The 18,491-nt window shown below is 38.2% G+C and overlaps 1 protein-coding gene across 3 annotated transcripts in view; it reads right to left on the bottom strand.

Moving 5' to 3' along the window:
• klf12b (Kruppel like factor 12b) overlaps window positions 1–18,491 on the bottom strand; it is a 47,018-nt gene that overhangs the window by 5,857 nt on the left and 22,670 nt on the right. For 2 of the 3 annotated variants that reach the window (XM_055215288.2, XM_055215285.2), the window contains 3 exons: window positions 15,892–16,384; window positions 8,883–9,018; window positions 101–258 (listed from right to left, as the gene is read on the bottom strand). In XM_055215288.2, coding sequence (XP_055071263.1) covers window positions 101–258; window positions 8,883–9,018; window positions 15,892–16,357 — 760 coding nt within the window. In that variant the 5' untranslated portion in view covers window positions 16,358–16,384. The remainder of the gene's footprint in view (window positions 1–100; window positions 259–8,882; window positions 9,019–15,891; window positions 16,385–18,491) is intronic. The other variant, XM_055215287.2, reaches the window with a different exon arrangement.

Here is an 18,491-nt window from a genome sequence, read left to right as displayed (position 1 = left end):
GCACACAGAATAGATGCTTGCATCAAAGAAAATATCAGGGAAATTTTTTTCAAGTTTGACAAATAAGATGATACGAAGTGAAGAATGAGTGTTGACTAACCTGTGTGTGTCCTCCGGTGGGCCTTTAAGTGTGAGCTCTTGGTATAAACTTTATTACAGCCTGCAAAGTCACACCTGTGGATGCGTCTCTTCTTGGAGTCTGGTGATTCAGGTGGCTGTGGTCGTCGAATGCTCTCAATACTGAATGGTGACATGGAACTGAGAAAAACAGGAGGGGTTAAAACCATAATGTATATACCAGTGGTATCCAACATGTCACCCCCGGGCACCAGGTATTTGTTTGTTACATATTTTTTATATTAGCTTAAACAATGATAAAACATATCAACAAGTCAAATAAAATAAAATCAAGTAAAACCTACTTAAGTTTTCTGTTCATTGCATTAAAAGTGCAAAGGTTATAGGTTCGTTTTCCAGTGAACACACATACTAAAAATTGATAACTTGAATACACTGTAAGTTGCTTTGAATAGAAGCATCTGTAAAATGCAACAACAAAAAAATACTATGTACAGCTTTTTAGCTGTAATGTATGGCTCACTGCTGCCATCATGTGGTAACACACAGACTTGGAAAACTACTGAGACATTGAAGACTACTGAAGCAAAAAGTTTGCTTACTAACTGTAAACAAACGCACATTCAGCTTCTTTATTGTTTGTGATGTCTTGATTTGGTATTATTTTTATGAATCGTAAAGCAACTGTGGACAAGACAATCTCACCCACACCTTTTTAAATGGATCTGAAATAAATCAATTCGAAACTTGTCCCATATTGCAGAACATGGAGTTAGAGTTTAATATGAGAAACCTTGATGTTATTTTTGACCCTTATCTTAAATTTGACCGAGATATTAATGCTGTTGTTAAGAACAATTTTTAATCTTAGATCAATATCTAGATTAAAATCTATCCTTTTTTTTTAAGTTATGGAAAAAGTTGTTTATGCCTTTGTGTCATCCTGCTTGGATTACTGCAATGTGTTGAATCTTAGGGTGAGTCAGACCTCAGTAACGGGTACTGAGAAGTGAGAGCACATTAGTTTTGCGTTAATCAAACTGCACTGGTTACCCATATGCTACAGAATACATTACAAAATGCTGTTGTGTGTTTTTAAAGGAAAAAACCACCGTTTTTCAATATTTTACTATGTTCTTACCTCAACTTAGACGAATTAATACACACCTATCTTTTTAAGCATACACTTAATCTTTGTACAGCGTGTTGTGAATGTGTTAGCATTTAGCCTAGCCCCATTCATTCCTTAGGATCCAAACAGGGATAAATTAAGAAGCCACCAAACACTTCCATGTTTTGCTTATTTAAAGACTGTTACATGAGTAGTTACACGAGTAAGTATGGTGGCACAAAATAAAACAGCGATTTTTTTAAGCAGATAAAAAATGAGAACTATATTGGATGGCAGAAAAGCACTTAGTTTGCAGCACGTCGACCTCGGGCGCAGTAATATTGCCGGAAGTTTAAGCGAGAGGGGGAGTAGTCAGGAGTGAAGATGTTACTGTGCGCAGAGGTCAAAGTGATGCAAATAAAGTACTATTTCGCCATAAAATATAGTTTTCATTTTTATCTGCTTAAAAAATCGCCATGTTTATTTTGTAACATCATACTTACTCGTGTAATCATATAACTGTCTTTTAATAGGATAAACATGGAAGTGTTTGGTGGCTTCTAAATTCATCCCTCTTTGGATCCTAAGGAATGAATGGGGCTAAGCTAAATGCTAACACATTCACGACGCGCTGTACTAAGATTAAGTGCACGCATTGAATAAAGATAAGTATGTAGCCTATTAATTCGTCTAAGTTGAGGTAAGAACATAGTAAAATATTGAAAAACTGTGAAGACTTATTTGTTTTTTGTAGCATTTAAAAATGCTTTGTGAGCTGAGTTTTTAATATGTTTTGTAGCCTATTGGTTTTATGCTTGTTTATCTTATTTTACTTTCTCTTTTATCCTTCCCTGTACAGCACTTTGGTTCCACTTTGGTGGTGTTGAAAGTGCTCTATAAATAGTTGCGTTGAGATTAGATTTTGTAATTTTTGTAGTTTTCTATACAGATGTAAATCAAATTTCTTCTTTAAACACTGAAAAAAAACATGATTCCAATTATTTGCTTGGTTGCTTTTTGTACAAACTATTAACAATAATATCAGAAGTGTGCATCTAACTTGTTTTACTAATGTCAAATCACTAGATGGCGCTGTAGGCCTGCAGAGTTGTGACAATATCAAAAGATATTTTTCTTACATAAACATAATTTTCACAGAGCAGCGCAGTTTGTTTTAGTTGGTAAACTTTGAGTTAGCAAAAATGTAGGGGTGTACATTTATATTCCGAATGAATATTAAATCGTATTAAAAGACCAAATGAACAAAACCCGCAGTATTAATATGTTGAAAATGAATTAATTACTGACATTCCAGAAGGTGGGCACGCATTCAACGGAGATTGTACACTTGGCTCTAATTGTAAGGATTTGTACAGGAAATCGACCAATGAGCTCACTGAACTGTTGGAAGAGCAAAGAGCCACGTCAGTGTGAGGACATGCTGTGTGTTAGCGTGCATGTGTCTGAAAGTGAAAGACGAGAGGGTGCAAGTCATTTTCTTCCATAGGTAGAGACTGCGGAGCACCTAATTACGGTAGATTGTCCTCGCTTCCCTTCCCTTGTAAGGTAATAAGAGCTCTGCGTCCCCTGCTTTGCTTATTGGCAAGGGCTGGGCCTAACAGCAAGGGCCAAGGTGGGCGGGGCTAGACAACCCCTCCAGTGAACTGTCTCCACCACACGCAGCCCACTTCCTGTTTCTCCTCTGCTCCCGGGATCACCTGTTGGTGTTGGCATGCTGCCGAGCGAAGGCCTAGCGGAAATGAGCCAATGTGTCAGAAATGAGGCTGAACTCTCTCACTGCCTAAAGCTAATGCGGGGAGTGAAAGAGAGAGAGAGAGAGAGAGAGAGGAGGGGAGAAGTGAAATTGAGAAGTGGATACAAAGAGAAGCAGAGAACGAGGCAATGAGCCAAACAGTTTCTCAGAGAAATTGCGAGAGAGAAAGAGCAGAGAGAGCGCATCATGTGACCATAAAAGTTGGTGGTGAGATACAAATGGGGAGGGGAAGGAGCGCTCAGAGGGAGTGGTGGGGGGCGTGAAGGGAGTGACAGGATTTACAGTGGAAAGACTTTCAGTGGCGAGGTCTCACAGGATGTTTACAGTCTGATATATTTCAGAAAGGATGCCACTTACATAAATAACGGCAGTGTAGTCTGAGTCATGGAAAGTGACACCAAATAACAGATTTACCTGACAGGTAGATGTTTAGTTTTCTTTATCGTGATGGAAGATCTGTGTCAAATCACTGTGTTTTATCAAATGTCGAATTGACAGTGGAAGTCTGATATGAAAGATCAGATATTGGCAATATGGAATGTTATAAAAAGGGACGACATGAAAATAAAAACAAGCCCTATTGAATTTTATGCTATATTGTCAACATTTTTTTCTTAATTTCTTTTGATAACTGTTACAAGTTTGTGGTCACATAATAAACTGCAGCTAGGATTTCATACATTTTTGGGTGGCAAACACGGCCACAAACCCAAAAAAATGAAATTGTAAGATATTTTTAACAATTACATCCCTGGCTTTGTGCTTTAGTGCCTGAAGGAGGATGGGTGTGTAAATCTTCTGTATGTGGAAACAGCTCGGAAATGTGTTTCAAATTGAACTGAATTGAGCGCTTGCTCCTTTTATCTCTGTACTCCTGTCCAAGTCTTTCTTCGGGGGACTCTGGTACGCTCTCCTAAACATGTGTCACAACAAAACCTGCATTTCATCTAGGATTTGCACAGAGAGTGCAGACTGCACAGAGGAATGGCACAGCAGAAAGATCGAGTGAGATTACTGTAGATCCAATACAGTTCAGGAAAACACTTCCATGAGAGTTTTGTTATTCAGAGATGAGATTTCTTGAGAACAGCATGAAAAGAATAAGACTTACTCTAACACTTTACCTACTCAAACACGAGCGCTTTTTTCAAGCACCTAGTAATTAGTTTTTTTTACTGTGACAGTAATGAAAGAACATTGAATATGTTTCTGTGACAAAAGGACCCAAATGATAAATACACTATCAGATAAATGGTAAAAAATGGTCTTTAGCTCTCACTGGGGCAGTACCCCCTTTAAAAAGGTCCTAATATGTACAGTTTAGTTACAGATATGTATACATTTGATGCCATTGTGTATTTTTAAAGGGACACTCCCCTAAACAATTGATTTTTATTGTTTTGGAATCCATTCAGCCAATCTCCGAGTTTTAGCATAGCTTAGCATAATCCATTGAATCTGATTAGACAATTAGCATCGCGCTCAAAAATGAACAAAGAGTATCGATATTTTTCCTATTTAAAACTTGACTGTTCTGTAATTACATCGTGTACTAAGACTGACTGAAAATTAAAAGTTGCAAGCACAATGATATTATGCAGAGCCCAAAAATAGTCCCCAGCTATTGAAAGTTACCAAGTAAACGACGGAAGTGGACTAGTTCCTAGCCATATCGGCCTAGAAAATCGCAACTTTTAATTTTCCATTGGTCTTCGTACATGATGTAACTACAGAAGAGTCAAGTTTTAATTAGGAAAAATATCGAAACTTTCTTGTTATTTTTTAGCGTGATGCTAATGGTCTAATCAGATTCAATGGATTATGCTAAGCTATGCTAAAAGTGTTACCGCCAGACCCGGAGATCAGCTGAATGGATTCCAAAACGATTCAAATCAATTGTTTTACTCCAGGGGAGCTGGAAAACGAGCATGTCTTCCAAAAAAGTGGAGTGTCCCTTTAAGGTACTAATGTGTTATCTTTTGTATACCTCTGAGGTACTGATATGAACTCTTTAGGTACAAAGGTAAAAGGGTACTGCCACAGTGACAGCCAAAGACATTTTCTGACCCTTATTTTTAGACAGTTTAGGGTTGCAATATAAATATAGCAAATGTGTATACTTCAATATCCATATAGTAATGGTTTGCAATAACTCAATACTTTAATAATTCAAAAAGTAAATTACAATAAAAGTTTTAGGTTTATGCAGAGTTTCGTGATGTTTTCTTTTCCAGAAATAATGCGAAACATACACTGAACAAAATTGTTTTTGCCACCATTTTTCATGAGCTGAACTCAAAAGATCCAAGACTATGTACACAAAAGGCCTATTACTCTCATATATCATTCACAAATCTGTCAAAATCTGTGCTAGTGAGCACTTCTTCTTTGCCGAGATAATCCATCCACCTCACAGGTGTGGCATATCAAAATGTTGATTAGACAGCATGATTATTGCACAGGTTGGCCTTAGGCTGGCCACAATAAAATATTCAATCACGGCCAATTCAGCTCTGGTGGGCCCTACTGGAGTCAGCATGCCAATTGCATGCTCCATCAAAACTTGCGACATCTGTGGCATTGTGCTAGACAGTAAATACAGAGTTTTTGCCTTGCAACATAAGAGTGTGCGCCGCTGACTGCTTTGTTGACGATTCTGTGCAATGGCGGACATAGCCCAAATCTTGCTTATAATAACTGTACTAACAGGGCTTCTAACATGTATACAGATACATGCTCAGTTATATCACTACCGTACTTTTTGGACTATAAGTCGCTCCGGAGTATAAGTCGCATCAGTCAAAAAAATGCATCATGAAGAGAAAAAAAACATATATCATTCGCACTGGACTATAAGACGCATTTATTTAGAAAATTATTATTCTTTTGGGGGGCATTTTTTGGTTAAGTCTTTCTCCGTTTTCTTTAAGTTAATGTTTCAGTTAACAGTTTTTTTCAAGGGTAGGCTACAGGGGCAAAATATAGCTCCCTCTTGTGGCTGTAGACGGTAATGTTTTCCTTTGGTTCATGTTAATCAGCATGAATTAATTTTGACATATAAGTCGCACCTGACTATAAGTCACAGGACCAACCAAACTATGAAAAAAGTGCGACTTATAGTCCGGAAAATACGGTATATTAGCCAAGGTGGCTTTACGATTTAGGTTATATGGCCGCCTGCTGGTGTGGCATGCTCTTAATAGTGCTTGATAGCGTGTTTTTGCTTTTTCATGTTGACAGAGATTTCTTTTAAACCGAGCATGTGTGGACAGGATTTTTTGTTTATAAAAATACCCGTGTCTGTGTGGACTAGGCATTAAGGGGGTCGCACACCGGACACGCAAAAAAAAAAAAAATCGAACCGTTCTAAAAAAATCAAACACATTGTTTTCTATGAGTATACACACACTGGTGCCGACAGGTGACGCCTGTCCGTGGCGCCCACTTTTGAATCAGAAAATTGCTCAAATCCCTGTCGCGTCACAGAGTGCCACTCACATAATTTAACATTAAATAACATCATATTTGTCCCAAATCGTTAGCGATTAACATCGGCTGCTAACGTATATATTTTGCATTTTGAAGTAGACGCTATCTGACTAACCTCGCGCTATTTAATGTGCATTTCCGGTTTACGATACCTCCGAGTGGTCCTAGATGTGACTCGACGCGGCGCTGTGCTGCGCGTTCGGTGTGCAACCCCCTTTAGAGTGGCCTTTTATTGTGGCCAGCCTAAGGCACACCTGTGCAATAATCATTCTGTCTAATATGCCACACCTTCGAGGTGGATGGATTATCTCAGCAAAGGAGAAGTGCTCACCAACACAGATTTAGACAGATTTGTGAACAATATTTAAGGGGAAATGGGCATTTTGTGTACATTGAAAAACTTTTAGATTTTTGAGTTCAGCTCATGAAAAATGGGGGCAAAAACAAAAGTGTTTAGTTTATAGTTTTGTTCAGTGTATGTTGGTTATAAAGTATTTAAAACTATTTTATTCAAATCTAAATCTTGAAGCATTATTGTATCTCAGATTGTATACTGCATTGTCTATGAGGGACCTACTGTAATAAACTGCAGGGCCATCCTAACAATAGTTCAGCTTCTTTTCCTCAGGGATTTGTAGATACCCAGAGGCCAAAGTATTTTTAAACACTCTTCTATACACATTTATCAGAGATGTTGATGTTTAAGGTTGTACGCTTGTACGGGTATACACTCTCTGAAACAGATATCAGCAACTCAACTCTGAACAAATGACTGCTGATAATGGCATCTGGTCTCCAGTTGGAGTGCTGCTATATACCATACACAATCTCTTTAGTCACGTGGACTTTTCAATTAAGTGCAGAGCTGGCAGTTATCGCTCTCCTAAATTGGTTTGCCTGCTGGTGAGGATGGCCTTATAGTGGAGACTGACTCATTTAGGACTCTGATGGGTCTTTGAGCCGTGGGGGTTATTTTAGTCCCAAGGGGCCCTGGGATGGCGCGGCCAAACCCTGTGACCACAAATTCGAGTCTAGATTCTTACTGATGCGCTTTAGTCCGTGTATATTTTACATGCACGCATTTGACAAACGCTTTTATCCAAAGCGAATTGCAGTGCATTCAAGGAATACATTTTATGTGTGTGCCTTGGGAATTGAACCCATGACCTTTTGCACTGTTTATGCAATTCTCTACCAACTGAGTCTTAATTTACTCACCAGCTTTTCTCAATGTGGGACCATCGTTATTTTCTAGTTTAAGTATTGCACAAAAACAGTGACCCAATTAAACGACAATATTCACTTCTTTGATGTGATAAATGCTTATTTATTCCCATCCGTTTAGGTCTGCCATGCTATCGCTGTTATTCTTGTGGATACAATGGCCACGGATCTTATTTTACATGCTAGAATGAACACAGCTGCACATGTGTCCTCTCTCTCCCTCTCTTTCACTCTCTCTCTCTCTCTCAATAGCCAAAAGCAGCTCTCTAATAACACCATTTCTGTGAACCTGCTTAAACTGTGTTTTGGCATTTTACTGCACTGGAGGGTAAAGTCCTACTTCCACTCTCCAACGCTCCCAGCAAAGCGAAACATTTACTTTGTGTCAGTCCAGGAGCTCTGACATACAGAAGAATCCTGAAATACTTTCCAAACCATTTGCCTAAATAACAGGCGGAGTACAGCGCTGCTAGGGTGCAGGCTCATGGAAAAGTCTGGGTGTTTGGGAGAAGACCTTAGTCGTTTTTATTATTTTACAGCCCGCAGGCTCGAGCGTGCTGAGAGTTTCTGGTTTTGATCATGTCACTGTCTTTAATGGGAAGGCTACCTCATCTGAGGGAGGACGCATGCCGTTGTGACGCCAGGAAAGGAAGATGACGGCTAATGTTACAAGAGACAAAAAGATTTAAGAGCTTTAGACAAGAGCTGGTATTTAAAAGAATCCACCGTAGGGCCCCGCGAAGGACCTTCTCGCTTTTTCCAAAAGTCCTGTTATGAAAGGTTACATTTGCATTTTATCCAAAGCAACTTGCAGTGTATTTAAGAAACATTATCACATTTTGTTAGTATGTGCGTTTTATAAGAATTGAACCCACCATGACCTTTGTGTCGTTAGCATATGAGCAAAAGGTTTAGTCAGTGATTATGCATTACAGTTGAATTTACATTTATGCATTTGGTAAACACAGTGCATTCAAGGTATACATTTTATCAGTATACTGTATGAATTCCTAAACGTTTGCACTGCTAATGCAGTGCTTGACTAATTGAGCTACATCTCAAATACAAAGCAGAATCTTCAAATGACAATAAATCATTATCATCACCATTACTCTAACATATAAAATCTGACTTTTAGTAATACATATGTATGTATGCTATAGGTTGCAGTGTGTTTTTGGGAGTGTGTCATAAGGGGCTACTCACTCTTGCACGGCCCGTGCTATAGACAGCGCTGTGGATCCGGTTTCATTAACACTGTCCAAGGTCACGTTTGGCAGGTCGTCATCATCACTGTCACTTTTGATTTGTCTTGGCGACAGGCCATTGGGGCCTGTTTGTGCTACCGCGGGGGGACAACAAAAGAGTGGGTTAGTTACACGACTATGATATGCGTACTGCCTGAGGTCATTCTCAATCCCATTCATATGCCACATGACTTAATCATAAAAAAACATAGCATTCATTCAGTCTACAGGAACCAAAACCTTTTTCCAGCATTAAAGGGATACTTCACTTTTTTGCAAAAATGAGCTTATTTTCCAGCTCCCCTAGAGTTAAACAATTGAGTAAAACCGGGGCTGGTTTACCGCTATCAGCATAGCTTAGCACAATTCATTGAATCTGATTAGACCATTAGCATCGCGTTCAAAAATAACCAAAGGATTCGATATTTTTCCTATTTAAAACTTGACTCTTCTTGTGTGCAAGCGCAATGATATTACGCAGCACCCAAAAATAGTCCCCTTGGTAACTTTCAATAGCTGGAGACTATTTTGGGGCACTGCGCAATATCATTGCGCCTGCTGCACACATGGTACGTCAGCAAAGTCCTTGATTATTATGCCAGAACTTTAATTTTGAACATATTGGCTAGAAAATCTAAACTTTTACATTTCCATCGTTCTTAGTACACAATGTAACTACAGAAGAGTCACATTTTAAATGGGAAAAACATTGAAACTCTTGTTATATTTAAGTGCGATGCTCCAATCAGACTCAATGAACTATGCTAAGCCATGCTAAAAATGGCATGCCAGACCCGGAGATCGGCTGAATGTTTCCAAAACAGTAAAACTCAACTTTAGGGGAGCTGGAAAATAATTTACATTTTGAATAGTAAAAATGTGTGATGATGTGACAAAATCCTGAATAATAAATGAAATAATAATCAATAATATTTAAATACAGTATTATATTTATTTCAGAACAATGAGATTTTACTTTAGGCTGGGCTGCCCAGCGGAACAAAGTGATTGGCAGGGACCAAGTGAATGGCCAAATGCCTTCTTGTGGTCGCAGCTGCTCAGGAGGAAAACTCAGAGTATCATAGGAAAAAATGTAGGATGTATCTCTTGGTAATTTATTATTGCACGATTATGATGTGATGCTGAAGCAAGAATTAATTATGGATGATTCAGCTGTGTTGTGTGCATGTATACCTTTTGTCATTTGTCCCCAAATACATGTTCTTAATAGAGACACACCTTTGCATGTGTTACAGTGTGTACACTATTCTCTAATAACTGTACGTCATTCCCCACTCAGGGTTAGCTTGTGCTGAAGGGCTACGGTTCTAATTCGATGCTCTCTCAGCAGTCTTGTCAGACCTGATCCTAGATCAGAGCTACTCATGCTGTCTTCCAGCCAGCCTAGGGCAGTGTGTCCTCTGGGTATGTCACCAGCGCAGGTGATTAACACTATCACACATTTCTCCACCCAGAGACAGTCTAAAGACAACAGCACTAGGCTGTCACTTGTACTTTTATCTCCAGGGTAGTGGACACAGCTATAATATAACCCTCCAGCCAAGACACACATAGAGTTAATCACATGTCTTCCTTTAGGTCTATTGCTTATTTTGCAACAAGGAAATATTGGTATTATGATATTATTTTTAAGACTGACAGCCTTATCCCCATTCACTGCAAGCTGGAGAATTGTCATTTATTTAGTAATTATTATGTTTAACTAGCACAAAATGTGTCCTTATATTGTAAACATAATCTCTGCAGTTAACCGTAACCGTTACATCCAGTTAAGAGCACCAGAAACGCTCAACAGAAGTGAGTTTTCATTTTGATTAAAACGATTTCAATGAAAGATTAACTGGATTTATTACAGACGTCTGAAAGCATCTCTCTCCTCCTTCATTCCATCATATCGGGCTAGAAATAAATCAGTTACAGGCATTTATGTGGAGTTACCCAAAACAATTTACAACTTTGCATTTACAGCAAGATGTAGTGTGGTACTAGAGTCAATGTTCAAACAGATGAAATGATATTTGTTTTTTATGCATTTGGCATTTCCGTGTGTGTGGATCGAGCTCATGAACTTCATGCTGCCAACAAAATGCTCTACAAATGAACACATTCGTATAAGCTTGACTAACTTGATAACTTGCTTGTTAACTTTGTTAAAGGTAGGGGACATTTCACAAGACTTTTTTAAGATGTCAAATAAATATTTGTACGTATGTGAAGTTCAAGCTTAAAATACCATATAGATAATTTATTATTACATGTTAAAGGATTAGTCAATTTTCCTTAAAAAAAAATCCAGATAGTTTACTCACCACCATGTCAAATGTTGATGTCTTTCTTTGTTCAGTCGAGAAGAAATTATGTTTTTTGAGGAAAACATTCCAGGATTTTTCTCATTTTAATGGACTTTAATGGACATCAACACATAAAATTTTTAATGCAGTTTAAAATTGCAGTTTCAAAGGTCTCTAAACGATCCCAAACAAGGCATAAGGGTCTTATCTAGCAAAACGATTGTCAATTTGACAAGAAAAATAAAAAATATGCACTTTTAAACCACAACTTCTCGTCTATCTCCGGTCCTGTGACGCACCAGCGTGACCTCACATAATTGTTTAATGCCGTGGAAAGGTCACGCGTTACATATATGAAATGCACATTTGCGGACCATTTTAAACAATAAACTGACACAAAGACATTAATTAGTATCATTCCACATACAACAAAGTAGGAACGGTCCTCTTTCTCCAAACTTGTAAACACTGGGGCGTAGTTTTGCATTCGTCATCCGTGACCTCTTGACATGATGATGTATTGCATGAGGTTGCGCTGGCGCATCACACGACCGGAGAGAGACGAGAAGTTGTGGTTTAAAAGTGCATATTTTTTATTTTTCTTGTCAAAAATGACAATCGTTTTTCGCTATATAAGACCCTTATGCCTCGTTTGGGATCGTTTAGAGTCCTTTGAAACTGCCATTTTAAACTGAATTAAAACTGTTAAGTGTTGGGGTCCATTAAAGTCCATTAAAATGAGAAAAATCCTAGAACGTTTTCCTCAAAAAACAATTTCTTCTCGACTCAACAAAGAAAGTTTTGGTGAGTAAATTATCTGGATTTTTTTTTTAAGAAAATGGACTAATCCTTTAAAATTGCCACTTTGTAGGTGTGAGCAAGAATGTGTCGTTTTTGGGTGTGTCCTTTAAAATGCAAATGAGTTTATCTCTGCACTAAATAGCAGTGGCGTGGTTGGATAGCGCAGATTAAGTGGCGGTATTATCCTCTTCTGACATCACAAGGGGAGCCACATTTCAATTACCTATTTTTTCACATGCTTGCAGAGAATGATTTACCAAAACTAAGTTACTGAGTTGATCTTTTTCACATTTTCTAGATTGATAGAAGCACTGGGGACCCAATTATTTAAACATGAAAAAAAGTCAGATTTTCATGATATTTCCCCTTTAAATCTATAAAAAACTATTTAATAATAAAATGCAATTTATTTAATAATCATGTGTTGTGAATGATAAATACAATACTTTTATTATGCACACTTTTATACTTTTATTATGTGTCCCTGTAGCTCAATTCGTAAAGCATTTTATTAGCAATGCAAAGATCGTAAGTTCGACCCCAGGGAGCACACATACTGATAAATGTATAAATTAAATGCACTGAAAGCATCTCCAAAATGTGTAATTGTAAATGCACAGACTGCAGCGAGATATTATAGACAGCCAACATACATGAAACCATAATTTCTACCTTCCATCCTACCTACAAAGTTATTCACCTAAATGTCAATTTAAAGGCAATGACAAAAGCGTAGTTCACAAGAGGTAGCGAAGCAAACCCCCTGATTTCTTTCTCCTGTTGTTTCCAGCCATAGCCTGTTTCCATGGTAACTGCCACAGACAGAGCTTTGGAGAAGGGCACACCCCCTTTCCACCTCCCCCTGGCAACCTGTACGAGAGTATGCATGCAAGTAAAAGTGTGCAGTGTCCATTGTGTTTCCAGCTGTCACTGCCCATGACAGAGACATTTATTGGTGCTTATTTACTTGTGTGTGTTTAAACAGCCTTTAACATACTTCCGTACTTAAGCAATGTAACAGAGTAGCTCACTATTACCGTAAGAGTAATGCAACAGACGAGCACTATCATGAGAAGCATATCGCAGTCTTCTACCCAAGTGGACCCCACCCAGGCCTGACCCCATTTCCTCTGTGCTGCTCCAGTGCTTTCTGGGTGGAGTCCATGTTGCTATGTGCCTGACTGCTCACGCTGCCACCCATCTTCAATATCCGTCCCACCCCATTATGCAAACCTTGTTTTTCCTCTCTTTCCTCCCCTCCAGCTGAGAGAGAGACACCCAGCACTTAAATCCTTCTCTTAGCAGGACACCCAACCCTGCCCAACCATTTGGGACAGAAAACCTTCCCAGATAAACAAGAGGTTAGCAACAAACAGTTCCCTTGTGCCCTTTGCTTGGGCTGAACACTATTTGATAGCAACACCCAGAGCATCGTGGATCGGTGCCAGAGAAATAAAACTAGCCCTACAGGAAACCGACTCTAAACATCAGCTCTAGAGTAAAGCGCTTGAGAACTTAGAAAGGCAGCGTGCGAGATGTGTGCATCAGATTAGGGCATGTGGCAAGAGGCCGAGACCTTTCGACAACTCTTTCCTTGGACTTGAGACCATATGACAGATCAGATCCAAACTTTAAAGAAGGAAACACTTTCATCCTGCCATAAAACACTGCCTGGAGACACCCCGCAACGGGGCAGAAGTTTGTTTTTATTGACTTTTTATTACAAGGGGTTTTACTTTATACGCTTAACCTGAAGTGTGCACTTCAGAGGCTCAGACAGACTGCGTGCACCGCCTGACAAAGCGCATAATTCCTAACGCTAGTGCACAGGCAGCTGAGGATAATCAGCCCCATATCTGCTAGTGATTATGAGTACTATAGTGTTTTTCTGTGAAGAAGGGCTAAGTAATGCTGTCTGGTGTCTAATGTCTGAAGTTAGTCTTTCCTAAAACAGATGTGAATGCAAAGACGACTTATCGGCTTTTGTTTCTGTCCAATGCAGCTGATTTGCTTTCTCTCAGGGGCCAGCGTGAGAGACGCTCAGGCCAGTAAACAGTATTGTCGCCCTTAGTCACTAAAATATATTTTCTGCCTGTGGCCGTTTCTTCTGTATGTATTCTTATGCAATGTTACAATCGAGCACCATGAACGTTAACTTCTCAGCAATGTCATGACGTTTCTCCTACCTAATTGGTTGTTGTGGACACTGTTGCATGTTACGTCAGCTGGTAGAGCAAAGAGATGTTACGATGCCGGCGGCGCCCTCTAATTATGAGGCCAATGAATGAACGTAATTATTTAACATCTTGGAAGCAGACATTTACTTGTGTAAGACATGATGAAAGAAACAATGCAATGTTTTGCACAGTTTACCGTCAGTTTCCAGGTAAAGTCGGGAGCCTACTGTAAACAAAACCTCGAAGCTCATGAAAAAAAGCCGACAGCACATAGTGTGCACGGTGTTGGCGATAACCCTTCATCTGGTCCATTGAACTTAATGGCGAGATGTATGAATGAAGAGAATTTAAGCACATCGAGAGACATAACACAGCATATTATTAACATTTACACTAACTATTACTGTTTTATTAATATTGGTTCATTATTCAGATTCCTTTGATACAACTTCTCCATTTCTGTGCACAGTTAATCCTGATTATTGTAAAAAAAAAAAATGTAAATTACATTTAAAGGGGCCATGTCACAGGACTTTTTTAAGGTCTAAAATAAATCTTTGGTGTCCCCAGAATACACATCTGAAGTTTTGGCTCAAAATACCATATAGATAATTTGTGATAGCATGTTAAAATTGACGCTTTGTAGGTGTGAGCAAAAATGTGCCATTTTGGGTGTGTCCTTTAAAATGCAAATGGGCTAATGAAATTCAAACACTTATTGCAAGGATGGTGGTTTGTTGCAATTAAAACTTGTGCTGTGAATTATTTTCTCTCTCTTTCTCTCTGCTCTAAATGGCTGTGCCGTGGTTGGATAGTGCAGATTTAGGGGCGGTATTATTATAATAAGATCTCCTTATGACATTAAAGGAGAGCCAAATTTCAATGACCTAATTTTTCACGTGCTTGCGGAGAATGGTTTACCAAAACTAAGTAACTAGGTTGATCTTTTTAACATTTTCTAGAGAAGCATTGGGAACCCAACACTTAACATGGAAAAAGTCAGATTTTCATGCCATGGCCCCTTTAAATTGCCAAATGTCTTAACAATGATGAATAAAATGTATATGTATATAATTTTATTTGACATTTGAATTATTATTTTAAATATGTGACACAAAAATCCTTTTTTGGTGGGGCCAGTGAAATTTTTGGCTGGACATGTGAAAACCTGAACCACTGCGTTGAGCCCTGCATTATGTCAAAAATTAAAGGGATAGTTCACTTTAAAATGAAAATCATCATTTACTCATCCTCACGTTGTTCCAAACCTGCATGAATTTCTCCCCTCCGATGAACACAAAAGAAGATTCCCTGAGAAATGATGGCAAACACAGCAGACAGTGACCATTGACCTCCATAGTGGGAAAAAATATTTTGGAAGTATTGTGATAAATGATGGTAAGCACACAGTTGATGGTAACCATTAAATTCCATTATATTTTTTATTCCTACTATGGAGCTCAATTGTCACTATCTGCTGTGTGTTTACCATCATTTCTCAAAATGTCGTCTTTTGTGTTCATCAGAAAAAAATCCATACAGGTTTAGAACAACATGAGGATAAGTAAATGATGACATAATTTTCATTTTAAAGTGAACTATCCCTTTAACAGGGACTATATGGAAAATATGGCCAAATCACAATAACACATAAATAATGGCAACTAACATTCCTCACCTTTACCATGAAACTTGGCCTCGTCCAGTAGAGGTAACATGATGGTGGAGTTGATGGTGGAGGGGGAGCGTACTGCTGTGGTGTACATAAAGGGCATTGACTGCACCACCACAGGGATACGGTGCACCTGGCTAGGCAGTTTACTGGGACTTGAGGGGGGTACGGGGTGGATGATGTGCAAAAATTGCTGGCCCCTAACTCCTTGAGATCCAACCAAGGGCCCGGGCGTCAACACGGATTGCATTCCCGAGGAGACCGAGGTGATTACTGAAGGTGACGATGATGAAGAAGAGGACGGAGAGAAGGCTGAGGTAATGGGTGAGGTGTTGGATGATGGAGATGATGTCCGTGTCTTGTTGATGGACAGGTCCACGGGTTCGGTCTGAGTCTGGAACTGCTCATGAGAGAGCAGATCTTCTGGAGGTTCCGCCTTCACTTTGCTGAGAATAAGTGGCATGGCCTCCATATCAGGATAACTGTGCACTCTGGGTGACTGTATGAATAAAAACACAAAACAAAAATGAAAAGTACATAAGTGCAAAAGTACTCTGTGGCTCAGCCCTGATGATTTATGACGATTTGTCTGTCATGTTGTGTTTCTTCTCAGTAGGTACAGCTGTTGATTGGCAACACTTTCTAATCAATCTGTCCTTCACTGCTGCAAAAATACCACATGGGCCAAACCTCCTGACCTGCTGTGGCTTTGTCACGTGCCTTTTATGACTGCTGGTGTTTTTTGTGTGTTTTTAAGTGTACACTCAAAACGTATACAGACACACAACACTTGATGATAGCATATTGGTCTTAAAATAATACTATAGTCAGTATAACATACAGGACAGTACTAGTTGCTATCTGCTAAACAATTTGATTTTTGAAGAATTTTTATATTAATACTATTTGCATTCCTTGACTCTTTTTCAGATTTACAACATCATTGTCAAAGGTGAAAAGAATGACAAAGTGATTTGTGGTGTGTTGTTTACAAGAACAAATGATGCATAAATGATGCATGGTGCCTTTTCCAAATCGACATACAGTACTGTTGTTTTCACAGCGGTGGTGCAAGTACCATCATAATAAATGGGTGAATAAATGTTCTTCTGCTAATGTAAGAATGACAGAGGCGGACAACACTTGAGTACTTTGAGAAAATTTTCCAAGCATCTTTGCTTTATCAGAGTGTTCGTCTTGGGGAAAAAATGACTTTACTTTACTAAAAAATGTTCACTATATATTCTAAATCATAGTATCATACTGTGTATTCCTTTTATATTGCATATTAAGATTGATTTAATACCTAATTACATAAAAATTGTGTACTTTTACTTTCTTGAGTAAAAGTACAAAAAAATACTAGAAGTTTAATGTACTTAAATATTAAATATAAACCCAAAACTTGAAATTATTAAATGTAGTGGAGTAAAAATTATAATAATATGCTTTGGAATGTATGTTTTCCAAAGAAAAACACGGATAAAATACAAATACATGAAAATGTACTTTTATGTAGAAAGAAAAAATACTTAAGTAGTGTCCGCCTATGAAGAATGACCCAGATTTACTGTAATTTTGCATTTACATTTTAATGTTTCAATGGAAAGGTGGGCATTTTGGACCTGTATTGTGTTTTTATTTATATACAGGGCTTAACAAATTTATTAGGCCACCTGTCTATTTATCCTTAAAGGCCTTCCAGCATCGTGAAATGCTTTAATGAAGACTCTTTCCTTTTCAGAGAGTTTTTAATTTTGAACAAAAAAGTCGAATGAAATTTATGTTTTCATACCCAAATTTTAACAGGCACATTCAACTTCTTTCAGAAGTCACAAATGAATCAAGCGTAACTATTATTTTTCTATTAAGGACTACAAGTAAATAACTGTAATTGGGCATCTGAATAAAAAATAATAATAAAGTCCTTCATTTACTATTTTTGTAAAACAGTAGATTCATTCATAACAACAAATAATTTTTAGTAAAAAAAATAAAAAAAATATTTTAGTATTAAAAAACAAATACTACCCTGATCATTACTGTGATAATCATTACAGATTTTTTTTTATATCACCAGTACTGTTAGTTCAAGGGTCAGATTTGTGGTTTTAACATTTGTTAAGCACTGTATATTATATAACTTTAAAACTGGAAATTGTATGTTAAAAATACAGGGTGAATTGTCAAGTCATAAAATGTCAAAACGGAAACAGGATCTGTTAACAGTGCACCGTCATCCGTGCGCAAGCGGATGAAGCGTTGCTCACTGCAGTAAAAGCATGCAGTATAATGATCACTACTGAGCAGGCGGCTAATCATGACGGAGCAGCTCATTAAACCAAAGCAAAGAGTTTTCCAATTGCGGGCGGCAGATGTGATAAACGGTCTGCTTGGAAACTGCAATTCGACTTTGTTTATATGCTCACATTTCTTTATGTTACCGTAATGTGGACTAAGTGGTCTGCAGTAAAGCTTTTTTTCCCCCTGAGTTCATAGTATTTTTAATTCGGTTGCGTGGAGTCTCTATGCATTGCTAACCTGTGAATAAACAAAATGCATCTAAATCCAAAAACAAACAAGTGACATCCAATTAAAGGTGCAAT

Source organism: Misgurnus anguillicaudatus, chromosome 17 (genome assembly GCF_027580225.2).
Source record: "Misgurnus anguillicaudatus chromosome 17, ASM2758022v2, whole genome shotgun sequence".
Lineage (NCBI taxonomy): Eukaryota > Metazoa > Chordata > Actinopteri > Cypriniformes > Cobitidae > Misgurnus > Misgurnus anguillicaudatus.
Note: the sequence above shows the minus strand (reverse complement) of the source record. Positions and strands in the feature narration are given on the sequence as shown.